Below are 15,133 nucleotides of genomic sequence, written 5' to 3'. Positions count from 1 at the left end.
TTTCCGTTTCAATTCTTTAAGACAGGCTTCAATAGGAATCGTTCTTCTATACAGCAGAATCAAGGGCGGCCATGGGGCGGGGGGAGGGGGGGGCGAGTAGGACAACTTATCCAGTCACCGCGCTAGGGGGACCCGCGATAAAGAGAATCTTTTATCACCTTAAGCCGATCGCACAAATATTCGTGGCCCTGATAAGAAAAACAACCTCCCAGGGTCCGGATTAGTGCTAAGGCCGTTTCTGGTAGTATGCCGTCCCTCAAGGGGGCTGTGACAGAAATGGCGTGTCCCGCAAGGTTAGTCAGGTAGATCAAAGGAAAATGACGGGGGCCCCGGTGTCTTTAGTCCGCGAGTCCGGAGTGTCCGTACCACCGGAAGTGAACGCAAATATAAACTTCGAGCTTAACCCCCGAGTCTCACCCCCCGTCAGACAGAGGTGTGTATGCGAGGTGTGTACACTGTTCATTCAGGCTGGTAGAAGGGAGCTCTTGTTCACTTTTGCTGGCCTTAGGGTTCCAAGTGCTTTTGCACAGCTCTACATGACAATTTCTAATGCTAGTATGCTGCATAAAGTATATTTGTCATCTTCGTCTAGATCAGTGGTTCTCAAAATGTTTTTGACTCGTATACTTCTTGCCACTTTTTTAAATATTTTTTTCTATAGTTTTCAGTAGACCCCCTGCTTCGCTAATTAGGGCATTTTTTGAAGATTCATTAACCTTAATTTTTTCCCACTGATTTCTATGTCATATTTATTTATGTAATAAAATTCTAATAAAAACGAAGAAAAAAATAAAATGTAATATGTAGTACATTAATTGACCAAACAAATTACAATATCACCTATTAATTGGTTACTTTGATAATAAAATTTCAAAATTGGGATTCAATTTAGAAAAGTTTGAAATAAAAACTTCTCGTTTAGTGATTTCCATTTTTGCTTTTTATTAGAAGATTGGCAACCTTACTGAAACCTTTTTATTATTTCATAATACCTTAAAAGTATCAGGTATAATCTTTCTAATGTAGAAGAGATGTCGTTTTCTTAATTGTACTTAAAGCTCTTCTTTAGTATTTATTCCAAGCAGTTTTTCCATGTAATGTTATACCTGTCTTTTATGCATTGTCATGATATGGATTGGTTATACATAGACGTATTACCAAATTCAAAATATCCTCAACACAGTTGAAAATTGGAATTGATGGCATTTCAATGTTTAGCATAATTCAGTGTGGCTGTTTTTCTTCTTCTTAAACTGTCAGGTAGAGTTGAGCCTTGGGCTCTTGGAACTCTAGGCCAGCAAAAGTGAACAAGCGCTCCCTCTCAGCGGCCTGTATGAAAACAGTGTACACTGTTTTGTCTGGTGGGTGGGTCAGACTCGCGGCAAGAGGCCGCGTATAGATCTACTAAGACCTCCGCCATTTTTCTTTTCTATACCAGGCTAACCGTGCGGGACACGCCATTTATTATGTAACGGCCCCTTGAGGAAGCGCCTGGATTGTGATAAGGTTGTGGGAGCTTTTTTACAACTCCGCGAAGTGCAATGAGGATGCTCTCGCGCCCCCTTAGGCACCACCACGGGAGTCTTGTTTTGTTACCTTTTTGCCTAATCGTTTCCTCCTACGATCGTTTCCACCCGGGCGCCACTATGAGGCAGGGTAGCATGCACGGGTGTGGCTGTTTTAAATTTTGAAAAAGTTGCCCTCAAATTTATGTTATCACATTTTAGTTAAATAGACTATTATTCCAGATCTGAAATAATTTTAAAAAGAGAAAAACAATAATGTCAAACTTCAGCATTTTGACAACCATTGTACTTCAGTATGATGGAGCAATTAATAAAGGCACTCTGCAAAGAACAGTTCTATATGGATTTCTTGATACATAATAAAGCGAAATATTTCAATAATAATGCGTTAATGATAATTTTAACTAGAGAGATTGTAAGACGCTAGCAAATCTCTTCTATTTATGATCTAAAAATAAACATTTTATCCACTGTGGGTCTACTCTGAACTTTATCTTCGAGTGTTCGAAATTATTTTAATTCTTTATCTTTTTTTTTAAAATCATTTTTAAATTCTCACCCCTCCCTCTATCCAAGCTACGCCTCTGATTCCAAGGACTTTTAAAACTAATATGTTTATTAATTACTTCAAAACAATAACTATAATTTGATTGATGCTGATACTCAAAAGAAATGTCTTAATTTAACAATGTCTCAAATTTTGCAGACTCCGGGTTGTGAGCTATGAATGTGAGTTGGCAGACGACAGGCGTCCAGATTATGTCTCTATAACTTGGAATACAAGTGATTCACCCACCAATAGCCTAGGAGTTCTATATCCATCGTCACTAAAGAGAAATTTCACAGTCTGTTATGCTATTTTGTACAACTTTACTAATTACAAACAAATTATACAGAGTGTCGAGTTTGATCGAATACTTGGAGCTGAGCACTTCTTTGTATACAACATGAGCATTTCAAATACCACAGACGCTCTGTTGAGACATTATCAGAGACGAGGCTTGCTGACAGTCATGCAATGGCCGCTTCCCATCTCAGAAATACACTATCAAGGTCAGGTATTAGCTATCAACGACTGCGTCTATCGTAATAAGGGTGTCTCTAAATACGTAGCTATCCATGATACGGATGAGATTATCATCCCAAACAATCATGACAACTGGGGAGATCTGATAGATCAGGTCAACAAAGATTACGACCAGCAGAAACAAAGCCCACAGAGTCACGAGAAGCTAGGGACTTATATAGTGGAGAGCACGTTCTTCCAGGATAGACCGAACGCCTCGGTCTGGTCAGCAATCAAACAAAACTATTCGATCTCTGACCAAGTGGAGCGGTTGTTTGAGAACTATTCACTCACAGTGTTTACAGATCTTGTACGTTTACAAAATGCATTTGTAGGTGGTAGACAGAAATCAATAGTCAGACCCGAGATGGTCTTGTTTCCTGATGTCCATACCACCATCACACATCGACCATCGGCCACTGATGTTACGGTGCGTCAAAGTTTGGCTTTAGTCCACCACCAAAGGAAGTATTCGTCGTCATCGCCCACCGATATAGTAGAAACGACATCCTTAAGATTTAAAGACAAAATGTTACCACTAGTTAATGAAACATATTCCATGTTTTTCACGTGATCCTGTTCTGTGTGTCAAATTTTGTTTATAACATGCAAATATTTTATTATAGCAATGTCTTAGATTTCAAAATTAAGGATGCATTGCAGTGTTTCACATGACTTGGCAGTAGGTTAACCCTAATTTTGTAGGAATACCCTCCTTTTTTCTTGTCTACTCAAGGATGGTTTGATATAACATAGGATTTGTAAAACACTGTAAGGCTTCCATCATGCTCTTGATAGTTTAGTAATCTGCGTAGATACTTATTGATAAGAGAATGCTTAGTTATAATTCTTATAAAAATAGCTTTATGCATTGTTTCTTAAGCAGTAAGAAAATATTGACAGACAAGTCCATTTTGTACGTATCTACATAGGTAAAGATCATTGTGATGTACTTATATTTTGTAAGCTTTGAAATAGTCGAAAGGTGAAAATTGGCTTTGCAAAAGCTTAGCCATGTTCGGACCAAAAAAAATCTAGCGAAAAGAATATTCTTAGTATTTCAAGTCGTACACTGCTGGAATAAAAGTGTATAACAAGAGCTATTTATTGTCCACTTACAATAAGACCAAACCCAGAGTATCCCACAGAAACATTGCTTAATCTTTGTATCGATTTAACGTGTGTTAATAGCAAACATCTATCCTTGAGAAACCTATTCATGTATAAGAACAGCTTGGTATTAACATTCTTTTAAACCGCCAAGTGCAATGCCCTCACTTCCACCAATTCCTTAGTCTTTTGGACCATTGGGGCACCACACAAGATTGTCGACCGTCTTTCTACATTCCACTCTGTCTTTTGCTTTGGATAGAATCTCTTTCAATGGTAGGCCCGTCCATTTTTTTTTTATGTTGTCTTCCCATCGCTTTCTTTGTCTGTCTCTTCTTCTTTTTCCTGGTACTGTTCCTTGAAGGAAGGTCTTTGCGAGCCCCCAATACCTTGTAACATAGTCATGGAGTTTCAATTTGCGTTTTTATTTTTGCACAGTGGTTAGTAAGTCAAAGGCAGGGCCTTTCGCTGTAGTAAACCCTTCTCTAATCCCTTCGTTTTTGATGAGGCCATTAAATGTGATACCTAGGATCTTTCTGTAGCACCTCAATTCCATGGCTAGGATCCTCCTATCTAGTTCTGCAGTCAAGCATATCAAAATGTGGCCATGACCAAGGAGCACATCAGTCTGAGTTTGGTGTAGAGAGCTAAGCTTTTGTCTTTCCATATTGTTCTGAGTTTTGCTGTTGCTAACTGTGCAATACGGGCCTGTAGTTCAGTTAAGTTAGTTTAAGCTAATTGTATCTATCTATCTATATAATTCTCTTCGTCGCTCAAGAGTTTGGACGAGAAGAAGAAGTAAAGGAAAGATCACTTTTTTATTTCTGCGGATAGTAACCCCACGAAAAAACAAGAGGCGAGGGGGGAGAACAAGTATTCACTGGTCACTACGGATGGCTGCCTGGTCGTGCGGTTTGCGCGCTCGACTGTCCTTTTTGATTTATCAAACCCTTCTAGCTCCCATCCCCCTTCGTCCTGCGTGAGGTTTGGACTAATAAGTAAACTATTGTCAACTCACTCTGAAGGAACATCCGAAACATGGAAAACATTTTACTAACAAACATTCTACAAACACTAAATAGCAGTGCCGCACTTAACCATTGTGACCAAGAAGTCATGGAAAGAGAACAATTAATCTACTATGTATATTAAATAGCACTGCGGACTTAATTGTGGGGCCCTATGCTAAACGGATTTCGCGGGGCCAAGTTTGGGTAGGGAAGCGGATAATAAGTAAAATTTAAGAGTTTGTATTAGAAAATAAATTCGTCTTTGCATTTTATTCATTCTTTACTACGTACAGAATTACTTTACGAGCCTAGCGTGTAGCAAAGTCATACAATATATCATAATAGTTCTGTTTCCTACATAGATCACGCTCCATAGCAAGAATCACCTAATGTTTCAATTTATCTTTGAGAATTGTTGACCTCAAGTAATTCTTCATTGATTTGAGGCGCGAGAAGCTTCTTTCACCAGATCACACCATTACGGCTAATGCATAATGTCGTTTTTATTTATCGCGCGTAGGATTGGCGTTTCTCATATTTAATGACACCCCAAAATAAAAATTTTTGTCTATATATTTCCGTATATTTTAAGGACTTTTTCGTATATTTTGTAATTGCGTAGGATGCAGTGGACTAAGGCTGGCCCTGCAAAAAAGCGGCGTATGCTACGTCGTAGGTCGACTAGTATTTAATTTTTAGTTCTACATTAGACATTTACTATCGGGTCGCCATGTTGAGGTCGTTAGATCGTGATACGAAATCTCACTGACATGTGTATTTAATATATATATATATATCATGGGCGTAGCCAGGATTTTTTTTCGGGGAGGGTTTGGGGGGGGGATTCCTCCCTGACCCCCCCCCCCGGCGGAAAAAAAAAAATATATATATATATTTATATATATATATATATATATATATATATATATATATATATATATATATATATATATATGTGTGTGTGTGTGTGTGTACATAATCTTTATTACATTTTGACCCTTTTGGAAGACGTTTATTGTTTATTGTATTGCTAGCAAGGGGTCTGGGGGAGTTCGCAGCGCTCCCCAGCGCGGGGCGAAGCCCCGCCGCCGAGCACTATTTCTGGTATTGAAAGCCAACAAAATGCATATTCTGAGGTATCTACAGTGCATTATCTTGCTATTAAAAAGTTTATTTCAAAAACCTAATGTGCTATTCTTACTGACTTAGACCCTCTCGCGCCGTTCGGCGCATTTTCCGGCAAGCTGTTTACGCAACTCTTATTTAGCGTAATTTATTTTGTGTGAGAACATGTCCCGCAAAACCTCATGCGACGCTCTGTCACAACCTTACTAAGGATTCGACTCCCAGTTCGGCATATGATTTCTTTGATTTAGACCCGATCTCTATGACTGACTCCTAAAATCTGTCTTAGTCATCTTTGTTGAGACACATTTAATGATTTTCAATTTCGGCAGAAGACTATTCACACTTTATTAATGGAGCCCAAGCCACTGGTAGAAATTTGTAACTTTCTTGACTACGCTCTTGGAATTACATGTCTGTATTTCGCTTTAGATTTTATATCGAAAAGGAAAGTTTTTTCGTCAAATCATCTGTTGAGGGGTTTTAAACTAAGAAATCTCTGGAGTTTTTTGTTTTGTTTTTAATTCAAAACCCCATTTAGCCTACGATCTTAGAATTTGGTGACTGTAGTTAACTTTAAAATAATATTGAAGAGAGAGGTTTTCAACTCTAAACGCTCTGTAGGGGAATTTTAAACTCAAAACCATCTGGAGGGGTTTTAAACTTTAAAGAAAAAGCCATCTGGAGGAGGGGGATTTAAACTCAAAACCCCTTTGGCTACGCTCATAGATTTTATAGTGTGTAATTAGCTTTTTTTTATATTGAAGAGGTACTTTTTAGCTTCAAACCCCAACTGGAGGGGAGGGGGGTTTAAACTCAAAACCCCTTTGGCTACGCTCATAGAATTTTGAGTGTGTAATTTGCTTTTTTTATATTGAAAAGGGGGTTTATCGTAAATTTTGGAGGGGGTTTTAAAATCAAAATCTTCCTCAAATGTGGTGTTGGAATTTGGGGATTGTTGTTTGCATTTTTTTTTGTTTTGTTTTATAGAAGAGGGGGATTTAACTGCAAAAACCTCTGGTAGGGCGTTTAAAATTCAAAACCCCCTGTAGGGGGTTTTAAACTCAAAGCCCCCTGGTAGAGGGATTTGTATCTCAAAACCCCCTGATAGGTGTTTTTTCAAATCTCAAAACCCCCTGGTAGAGGGTTTTTAACTCAAAACTGCCTCGGCTGTGCTGTGGTAAGTGATGATTTAGTATTAAAATCTCACCTAAAATTAACAAAATGAAAGCAAAAATCAGTCACTTAATTCCTTTCCCCCCCTGCGGGGGGGGATTTCATTTCGGGGGGGGGGGGGGTTGAACCCCAAGAACCCCCCCCCCCTGGCTACGCCCATGATATATATATATGTTTAATAATATATGTCGCCTATGTAAATATTTATTTATTTGTAAACTGGCTTTACGGAAAGACAAGTTTAGGAGCCGACTTGCTTTAACTGAAATCTAAGAAAGCCCCTTGCAGCAGTTGACTTCCGAACCAGACAGTTGGAGGCTTATTACCAAGGCCGCGGGATACACAATTGAGAATTGAGACCAAAAGAAAGTCCCATAACAGATGTAGTCGGCGAAACCTAACTCTAACATTAATCGACCACCGCCGGACAACGGTTATGTCCACGCTGTGTGTGGCGAAATGTGTAGGTCACAACTGGGTCTGCGTACCCACGTGAACTACTGTACTCTTTATTGATCTTCAGACTCGAAGACAAAATCCTTATTATTTTTAAATTTGTTCAAACGTGACCTCAAATCAATGGACATCGATTTTAATTACTGGGAAGTCTTTGCTCAAGAACGCACAATGTGAAAGGAGAGGGTGACAAAGTAAGTTTTTGGTAGCAATAAAAAGAAAAAAAAACAACAACTTAACCCCTTAAAGAAAAAGTGAGCCGAAAGAAAAATGTCTGGCTCCTCTATCACCAAAGCAAATGCCATCTTTATTTTCGTGAATCTCTCTCCAGAACAGGACTCTACAGTCACATGTTCTGAGAGGACACGCCGTCTTTTCCGCCACTCAAGAAGGCAAAGTATCTTAGAGTTGTCATTATATGAATAATTTTATCTACGTGTATATTAATAATAATAATAATAATAATAATCATCATCATCTTTATTGTCCGTATGGAAATTTGTCTAACAATTTGTGCATTACACTAAACAAAAAACATTATAACTATCAATAACTATTATAAATATCATATGTGGATGGCTGCCTGGTCGTGCGGTTTGCACGCTGGACTGTCGTTCAGATTTATCGATTGTCCCGGGTTCAAACCCTGCCCACTCCCATCCCCCGTCGTCCTGCGGGAGGTTTGGACTAGGAAGTAATTATCTTCAACTCTGAAGGAACATCCGAAACATGTAAAACATTTTTTTATAACTATAAGAAACCAAAGTGTACATTCACAACAGACTCACTCATAATTTACATGTGACAAAGTTTGTACCAGATTGTTCCTATTTAATGATTTGATTGCCAGGGGAACAAAAGAGTGTTTGTGTCTGTTTGTCTTTGCTATCGGTGTCTTGTATCTCTTTTGTGATGGTAAAATCGTAATCTTTGCTGCCCCTTTTTGCTGATATAATCAGTATTTGGAGTAAAATTTAGTTTATTTTCTAGGATAGTACCAAGCAGGGCCGCCGCTACCAATTGTGCAATGTGTGCATTGCACACAGGCGGACGACTTTAGGGGGCGGCCAAATCATTATATCAAGGTTTCTTTAAAGAAAATTTAGTTAAAAAAAATACTTAAATATTTTCTACAAATTCCAATTATTCCATTACCATTTGAAACTATAAACGACATCCGTACATAAGAAACTATTTTGGAAACTAGAACCAAAAAATGGAGCAGCGTGAGAGGGATTCCAACGGGTTTTTTCAAAGGCGCCTATTCTTTTCTGGCCTTGAGTTTTCGCGGGTTGTTTGAAATATTTGTTTTGAGTCACATAGCCCGCAGTGTAAGTAGATCTATTTCCCGTAATTAAGACGTCAATTTTAAAAACATTTTCACTGGCGGGGGGGGGGGAGGAGGGCGCTAGTTCATCTCATGTGGAAGGGGAGGGGGAGGACGCAACGTCCTGACAAAAGGGGTGATATGGAGTGTGTGTGTTTCCTAGCCGGCAGTGAGAAGAGGTTAAGAGATTGATGGTGGTTATGCAGTGACAATGATGAAATTAGATTACTCAGTGCAAATGTAAGACGGTCTTGAGACATAAAAGAGTCAAGAATTTTGTGTGTGTGTGTTGTGAGCTAGATTTTTTTTAAATATCAGTTTATTTCATGACTATTAGATCTAGATCTCATCTCTAGTTAAATCGTGAATACTAACAGTTATATTAAATTTTTGTCAATAAACGTTCAGACCCCTTGCCAACTTGAGCGCAAATCTCCCGTATCTTCAATTCTACTTGAGGAATAAATTTTTTACAACGTTTAAAAATTATGTAGACAACACTATCCCCCCCCTTTTCCAAAAAAATTAAAAACAAACAAACCACGTTTTAGTGAAGTTTCATTTCGTTAATTTGGATTCTATGCACAGTGTTAAATTAATGTAAATGAAAAATAAAATCTAAAATTTGTGACAAATTTCTTTTCTTTTTTATTACATTCTAAAAAAAAAAAAAAAACCCTCACGGACCTCACTGTGGAAGCCTACAGCGCTCCTCTGGGCTTCAGCCTCTAAAGGGAGCTCGAACGAAAGTGTTGTTATCTAAAGAGTCGCCACCCGGGAATGTGAGAAACACTGCCTTACTATGTTTTATTTAAAGTCATTGTATGAGTGACTTGTACTTTGGATTATTTACTTTGTATTAAACTCAAGAAAAATATTCAGCGCTGAGTTGCTGCTTTTGTTGGATACATTTATAGGCAACTTTGAATCCGTGTATGTCAGATGATTGTGGAAACAATGCACATCTCTCTAAAATACAATCGTGATATTTATCATGAAAGTTTATGAATCGTTCAAAAAGTTTCCACTAGGATATATCTTGTTTTAGCTTTTGAGATAATGTTAACAAGTGAACATATCGACGTCCAGACCATGTAACACTGTTGAGCTGTCAAAGTTATCGAGAAATTGTATGTATATCATGATCATTTACACTGTTCATTGTAATATACCTGCCGCAGCTCATCAATTATACATTCATCGTCACAAATACAGAAGCATACGTGAGTAATCAGAACGAGATCAGTTTTTAATGTTCACCACAAAAGAACCAAAATGTCTTCTTATCTTATCTTATATAATACAGACGTTACTTAGATCCGACATTGTTCTTAGTGCATGGTTCATCGTTGTACTTGAGGGATACAACAATGATGCGAATATGAAAAAAGACAATGGAATGGTCTAAAAAAAATTAATTTAAATCAAAGGGCTTTTTTGAAACAATGTCCAGTTCAGTCTCAATGGAATTTCTGTAAAAAAAAAATAGGTGGGAGGTCGGCATTCTTAATTTTGCACGCAGGCGGCCACAGACATGGCGGCGGCCCTGGTACCAAGGTATTTAAAGGTTTGCACTATTTCAATAGTCTCTCCAGCTACAGAAACAATATCATGTGCATTCTTTTCCCTACGAAAATCGATTATCATTTCTTTGTTGTTTTTTTAATTTAATAATAAAAAATTATCTTTACAGTATTTTTCAATGTGTTCTATTTCTCTGAAATACTCATTTACGTCTGAGCTCTCTGAAAGCAGGGCAAGAAGAGCAGCATCATCAGCGAATTTTGTGAAGGAGCAAGAAAGACTTTCGGATTGAAAATCATTGGTGTACAAAATGAACCACAATGGCGATGGGGCGCCCCTGTGTTAACTATGCATTTGATATAGCATGGTTTACCCTAACCCTCTGAGATCTCTGGGTCAAAAATTCATTAGCCCATAGTATTATGTATGGACTAATCTGCAACGCTTTAATCTTTTCAATGAGTAAATGAAGTTGTATAGTGTTAAAAGCTGATGAGAAATCAATAAAGAACAATCTTACATAAGTGTTCGGTAAGTCCAGATGTTTGTAGACACAGTTTAAAATATTTAGGATGGCATCGTCTACACCTTTACCCTTTTGGTAAGCAAATCAATAAAGAACAATCTTACATAAGTGTTCGGTAAGTCCAGATGTTTGTAGACACAGTTTAAAATATTTAGGATGGCATCGTCTACACCTTTACCCTTTTGGTAAGCACATTGTAAAGGGTCTAACTTACAACAAAGATCATTCAGAAGAAACATTTTAACCAATTTTTCTAAACATTTAGACACAATGGAAGTAAGTGAAACAGGTCTATAGTCATTCATTTCCTTCGGCTAGGAAACCTTAGCACAGGTACAATTATATGACTTCCACACAGGTGGTATCTCATGGTTTAGTAATGAAGTAGAAAAAATATCTTGGAAAGGTTCAGCTAGTTGTTCAGCACATTCTTTTAAGATTCGCCCATTTATTCCATCAGGCCCACCAGCTTTCATTGGGTTGACGTTTTTGAAAATGTTAAAAACTTGCTCTCAAGTAATCGCTAATTCTAAACAGTTGTTAACATTGACATTGACATTGAGTCTTAGATAATTAAAATCTTTCGTGTCGATGCGACAATAGAAATCCTAGTCCAAATTCTAATTGTATTGTGTATGATAAGTCAACAAACATATTTTGTATTGTGTATGATACGCCTAAGAACATTTTTTATATTGTATATGATAAGCCAAAGAACATCTTTTGTGTTGTATATCATAAGCCAAAGAACATCTTTTGTATTGTATATGATACGCCTAAGAACATTTTTTATATTGTATATGATAAGCCAAAGAACATCTTTTGTGTTGTATATCATAAGCCAAAGAACATCTTTTGTATTGTATATGATAAGTCAAAGAACATCTTTTGTGTTGTATATGATAAGCCAAAGAACATCTTTTGTATTATATATGATAAGCCAAAGAACATTTTTGTATTGTATATGATAAGCCAAAGAACATCTTTTGTATTGTATATGATAAGCCAAATAACATCTTTTGTATTATGTATGATAAGCCAAAGAACATCTTTTGTATTATATATGATAAGCCAAATAACATCTTTTGTATTGTATATGATAAGCCAAAGAACATCTCTTGTATTGTATATGATAAGCCCAAAAATATCTTTTGTATTTTATATGACAAAGCAAAGAACATCATTTGTATTGTATATGATAATCCCAAGAATATCTTTTGTATTTTATATGACAAAGCAAAGAACATCATTTGTATATAAAGTATTTATTTTGGGCAGCCTCTAGGCTAGAGTCGCGTCGCTTTGGCGTGGCAAGGTGCCCATTGGCCCGGGCTCAAGAATTTTTCGGTGGGCCCGTTCCTCCCCGAATAAGACAAAATTAGTGTGTCGTACAAGAAATTGAGCAATCTGAATGTATCCTTGGTTGACGATACAGTTTGCGATTGTGACTTCTACCTGTGTCTGTAAAGTTTGTGGCTAATCAGGCTACAAGGTATTTACGTTCCTGAAGCTTAAAATAAGAACGAAAGAGATTCGCCTATGTAGAGGATCACCAGAGAATGCAGACCATGTCTTTCAATGCTGTATCAAGAGGCCCGAACAAGACACTGGCCTATATCTCCCCTGCAGAACAAAAACTACACAGAGAGTTATTGAATGTGGAAACCCTCTGCGCAGTTCGTCTCAGATATAAGGCTACTCGTCCTAACTGTATATACAAATGGGAACAAAGAAAAAGAAATCACATTCATCATTAACCATCTTGAGAGTGAAGATTTGAGAGACTCATATCTTTCAAGAGCCCTGGACAAGTATCCTCACAATTGTGCTGAATGTAGGCGTATTATATCTTAACTTATAAAACTCGAAATAACTTCTTTGTAAACAAAACTAAATAGATCTTTTATCATAATATAGACAAAATCAACTTGTGATGAAATGCATATACACTCTAGTAATAATATGAAATGTGTTTCAGTCTCAGGTATTGGAGTCGTCTGTCCTACACTAGACAGCTGACGACAATATCGCCTATCTTGCATCAGTCAGAACCAATCACTAACTTCTTCGCACTGTCACCATAGACACACACACACATTACATAACAAGCATGTGGTTTACAAGACCTAAACTTTGTAAAGTATTGTTATAAACTTGGTGGTGGCACAGAGAGGGGTAGTGGTGTGTGTGTAGTCAGACGACGCAAATCGCCCCAGGCCAGCGCTAGACGAGCGGTCAACCGTGACGAGTTACGACTGTCAGCCGAGTCGAGTGTCAACAGGACAGTTCGGGAAGGATCGCCGTCGTGAACAAGAGCTCAGGAGCGTCACGAGAGTTGTAGTCATCTGACCACCTAGAAACGTCGAGCGGCGTTCTGTCCGGTTCGAGAAGGCTAGTAGGAACCCTATATAAGATCGGAGGCGACGCAGTCAAGACGGTTCAGAGAGCGGGTTCACGACAGGAGTTCAGAACACGGTCGACTACAGCACAGTTCAACGGTGTGGTTCTGTACGGAGCATTACAACGGTTCAGTGCGGAGTACTGTCAAGTACAGTTGAGACGAACGGCGTCTTGATCTTGGTCTGTGATCGAGTCCGACACAACGAGCCCAAGTGTGTGAAGTCAGTCCTGAACTGTTGAACCCAGTGCAAGCCCGGAACGAGACGGAGAGGCCAGTGCAAGACTTGATACGGCGGAACGGTGTTATCGGAGAGATATTTGTTATCGCAGAGCTATTTGTACTGTTCTACGTGCTGCCAATTGTACAGTATTGGCTGTTATTTATGGACATTAAACCTTTACGTTATTTTGGAGCCCTGACTTGTCAAGTTCTTTAAGTTGGTGGTGTATGGTGCAGTTTGCAGAGAGCCTGGATAGTGAGATTCGTAACAGTATGAACCAACAGAACAAAGACCTGTCTTGCAGTGTCCATAGTAAATAAAGAAAACAGCATTTTTAAATAATGGACTTTTTGTACCATGATTTCAGCGGCCCCTGAAAGGGTAAAAGCTGCTATTAGTTTTGTGTAGTCTGTCCGTCTGTCTGTATGTCTGTCTGCCAGTCTGTCCCGTTTAGATAGAAAAGATCTAGAAAAGTTATTGAACATCCTATATTATATTTTAGATTTTATTATTTTATTTTTTTTGAGCAATTGCTACTATTTGTGTTTTTTAAAACTGAACAGTTTAATGTTTTGAGATCTTGAATTACAACATGTATGAACCATATGCATCTCATATATAGTACTAGGGGATGGTCATGAGGTATGCGCTCTGGACTGTCGTTTGATGCTCTCGGTTCTTCTGGGTACGAACCCCATCCTGTAATGAGGGAGAATTCGGTTAGTATGTAATATTCCTTAGACATAAAACATCTACAGCAGAACAAAAGATAGTTGTTGTAACTCAGTTCTTGATGTTTTCACAATTTTGTAGTTGACAACGAGGAAGTTTGTGACTGCAGCCGTTTGCTCTTTCAAGCTACGAGACGTATTTTATTTACTTTGAATATTCAAGCCTTTCTCAACCTTATTTTTTACCCATTGGCAGGAATTTTATTGAACTAAGAAAGATAACTTATGTCCTCCAACAGTCGTAGCATTGATACACAGAGTTCTTCCCCTTATAGACATTCGAAAATATTTTTATTACAAAGTTTACATCAACTCAGTTGTCTGTCTGATCAAAAGTGTGTATATTTTTTACCTGACAATACAAGAAGGATGGCTGCCTGGTCGTGCGGATTGTGCGCTGGACTGTCGTTCAGATTTATCGACGGTCGAGGGTTCAAACCCTGTCCGCTCCCATCCTCCGTCGTCCTGCGGGAGGTTTGGAGTAGGAAGTAATTATCTTCAACTCTGAAGGAATATCCGAAACATGTAAAACGTTTTACCAAATAATCAATACAATGATTAACCGATTATTTAATTAACTATAGGTAATAAATTATTTTGTTTTATTTCTTGAATCAGAGAAAGATATTTTAATTGACTGAAGTGGTATAAGCTGAATTATTCCCCTTAACAGGTCATCGTCTGAGTCTTAGTGAACACACACCTAAAAATAGGACGAGAATATAGAAACATTAAATAACTATACAATTTTCCATGTTCATAAGCTCTCCAATAACAAAGTGGTTACAGTGATGACTTGAGAAAATCTGAGAAGACTGAGCCATAAGTTTGAATTCATGTCAATCCCAATTTAAAAAAAAATAAAAAATTAATGCGTTTTTCATTACTAATCTTGATGCATTACTCATTTAATTGCATAACTGATATGAACTAAT

The 15,133-nt window shown here is 37.9% G+C and overlaps 1 protein-coding gene across 4 annotated transcripts in view; it reads left to right on the top strand.

Annotated features, from left to right (window-relative positions):
- LOC106076005 (uncharacterized) overlaps positions 1-15,133 on the top strand; it is a 67,724-nt gene that overhangs the window by 28,447 nt on the left and 24,144 nt on the right. For 3 of the 4 annotated variants that reach the window (XM_056042145.1, XM_056042144.1, XM_056042142.1), the window contains one exon: positions 2,233-5,518. The exons of the other annotated variant lie outside the window; for it this stretch is intronic. In XM_056042145.1, coding sequence (XP_055898120.1) covers positions 2,233-3,166 — 934 coding nt within the window. In that variant the 3' untranslated portion in view covers positions 3,167-5,518. Of the gene's footprint in view, positions 1-2,232; positions 5,519-15,133 lie in introns of those variants that run through there. 4 annotated transcript variants of the gene reach the window in all.

Source organism: Biomphalaria glabrata, chromosome 9 (assembly GCF_947242115.1).
Source record: "Biomphalaria glabrata chromosome 9, xgBioGlab47.1, whole genome shotgun sequence".
Lineage (NCBI taxonomy): Eukaryota > Metazoa > Mollusca > Gastropoda > Planorbidae > Biomphalaria > Biomphalaria glabrata.
Note: the sequence above shows the minus strand (reverse complement) of the source record. Positions and strands in the feature narration are given on the sequence as shown.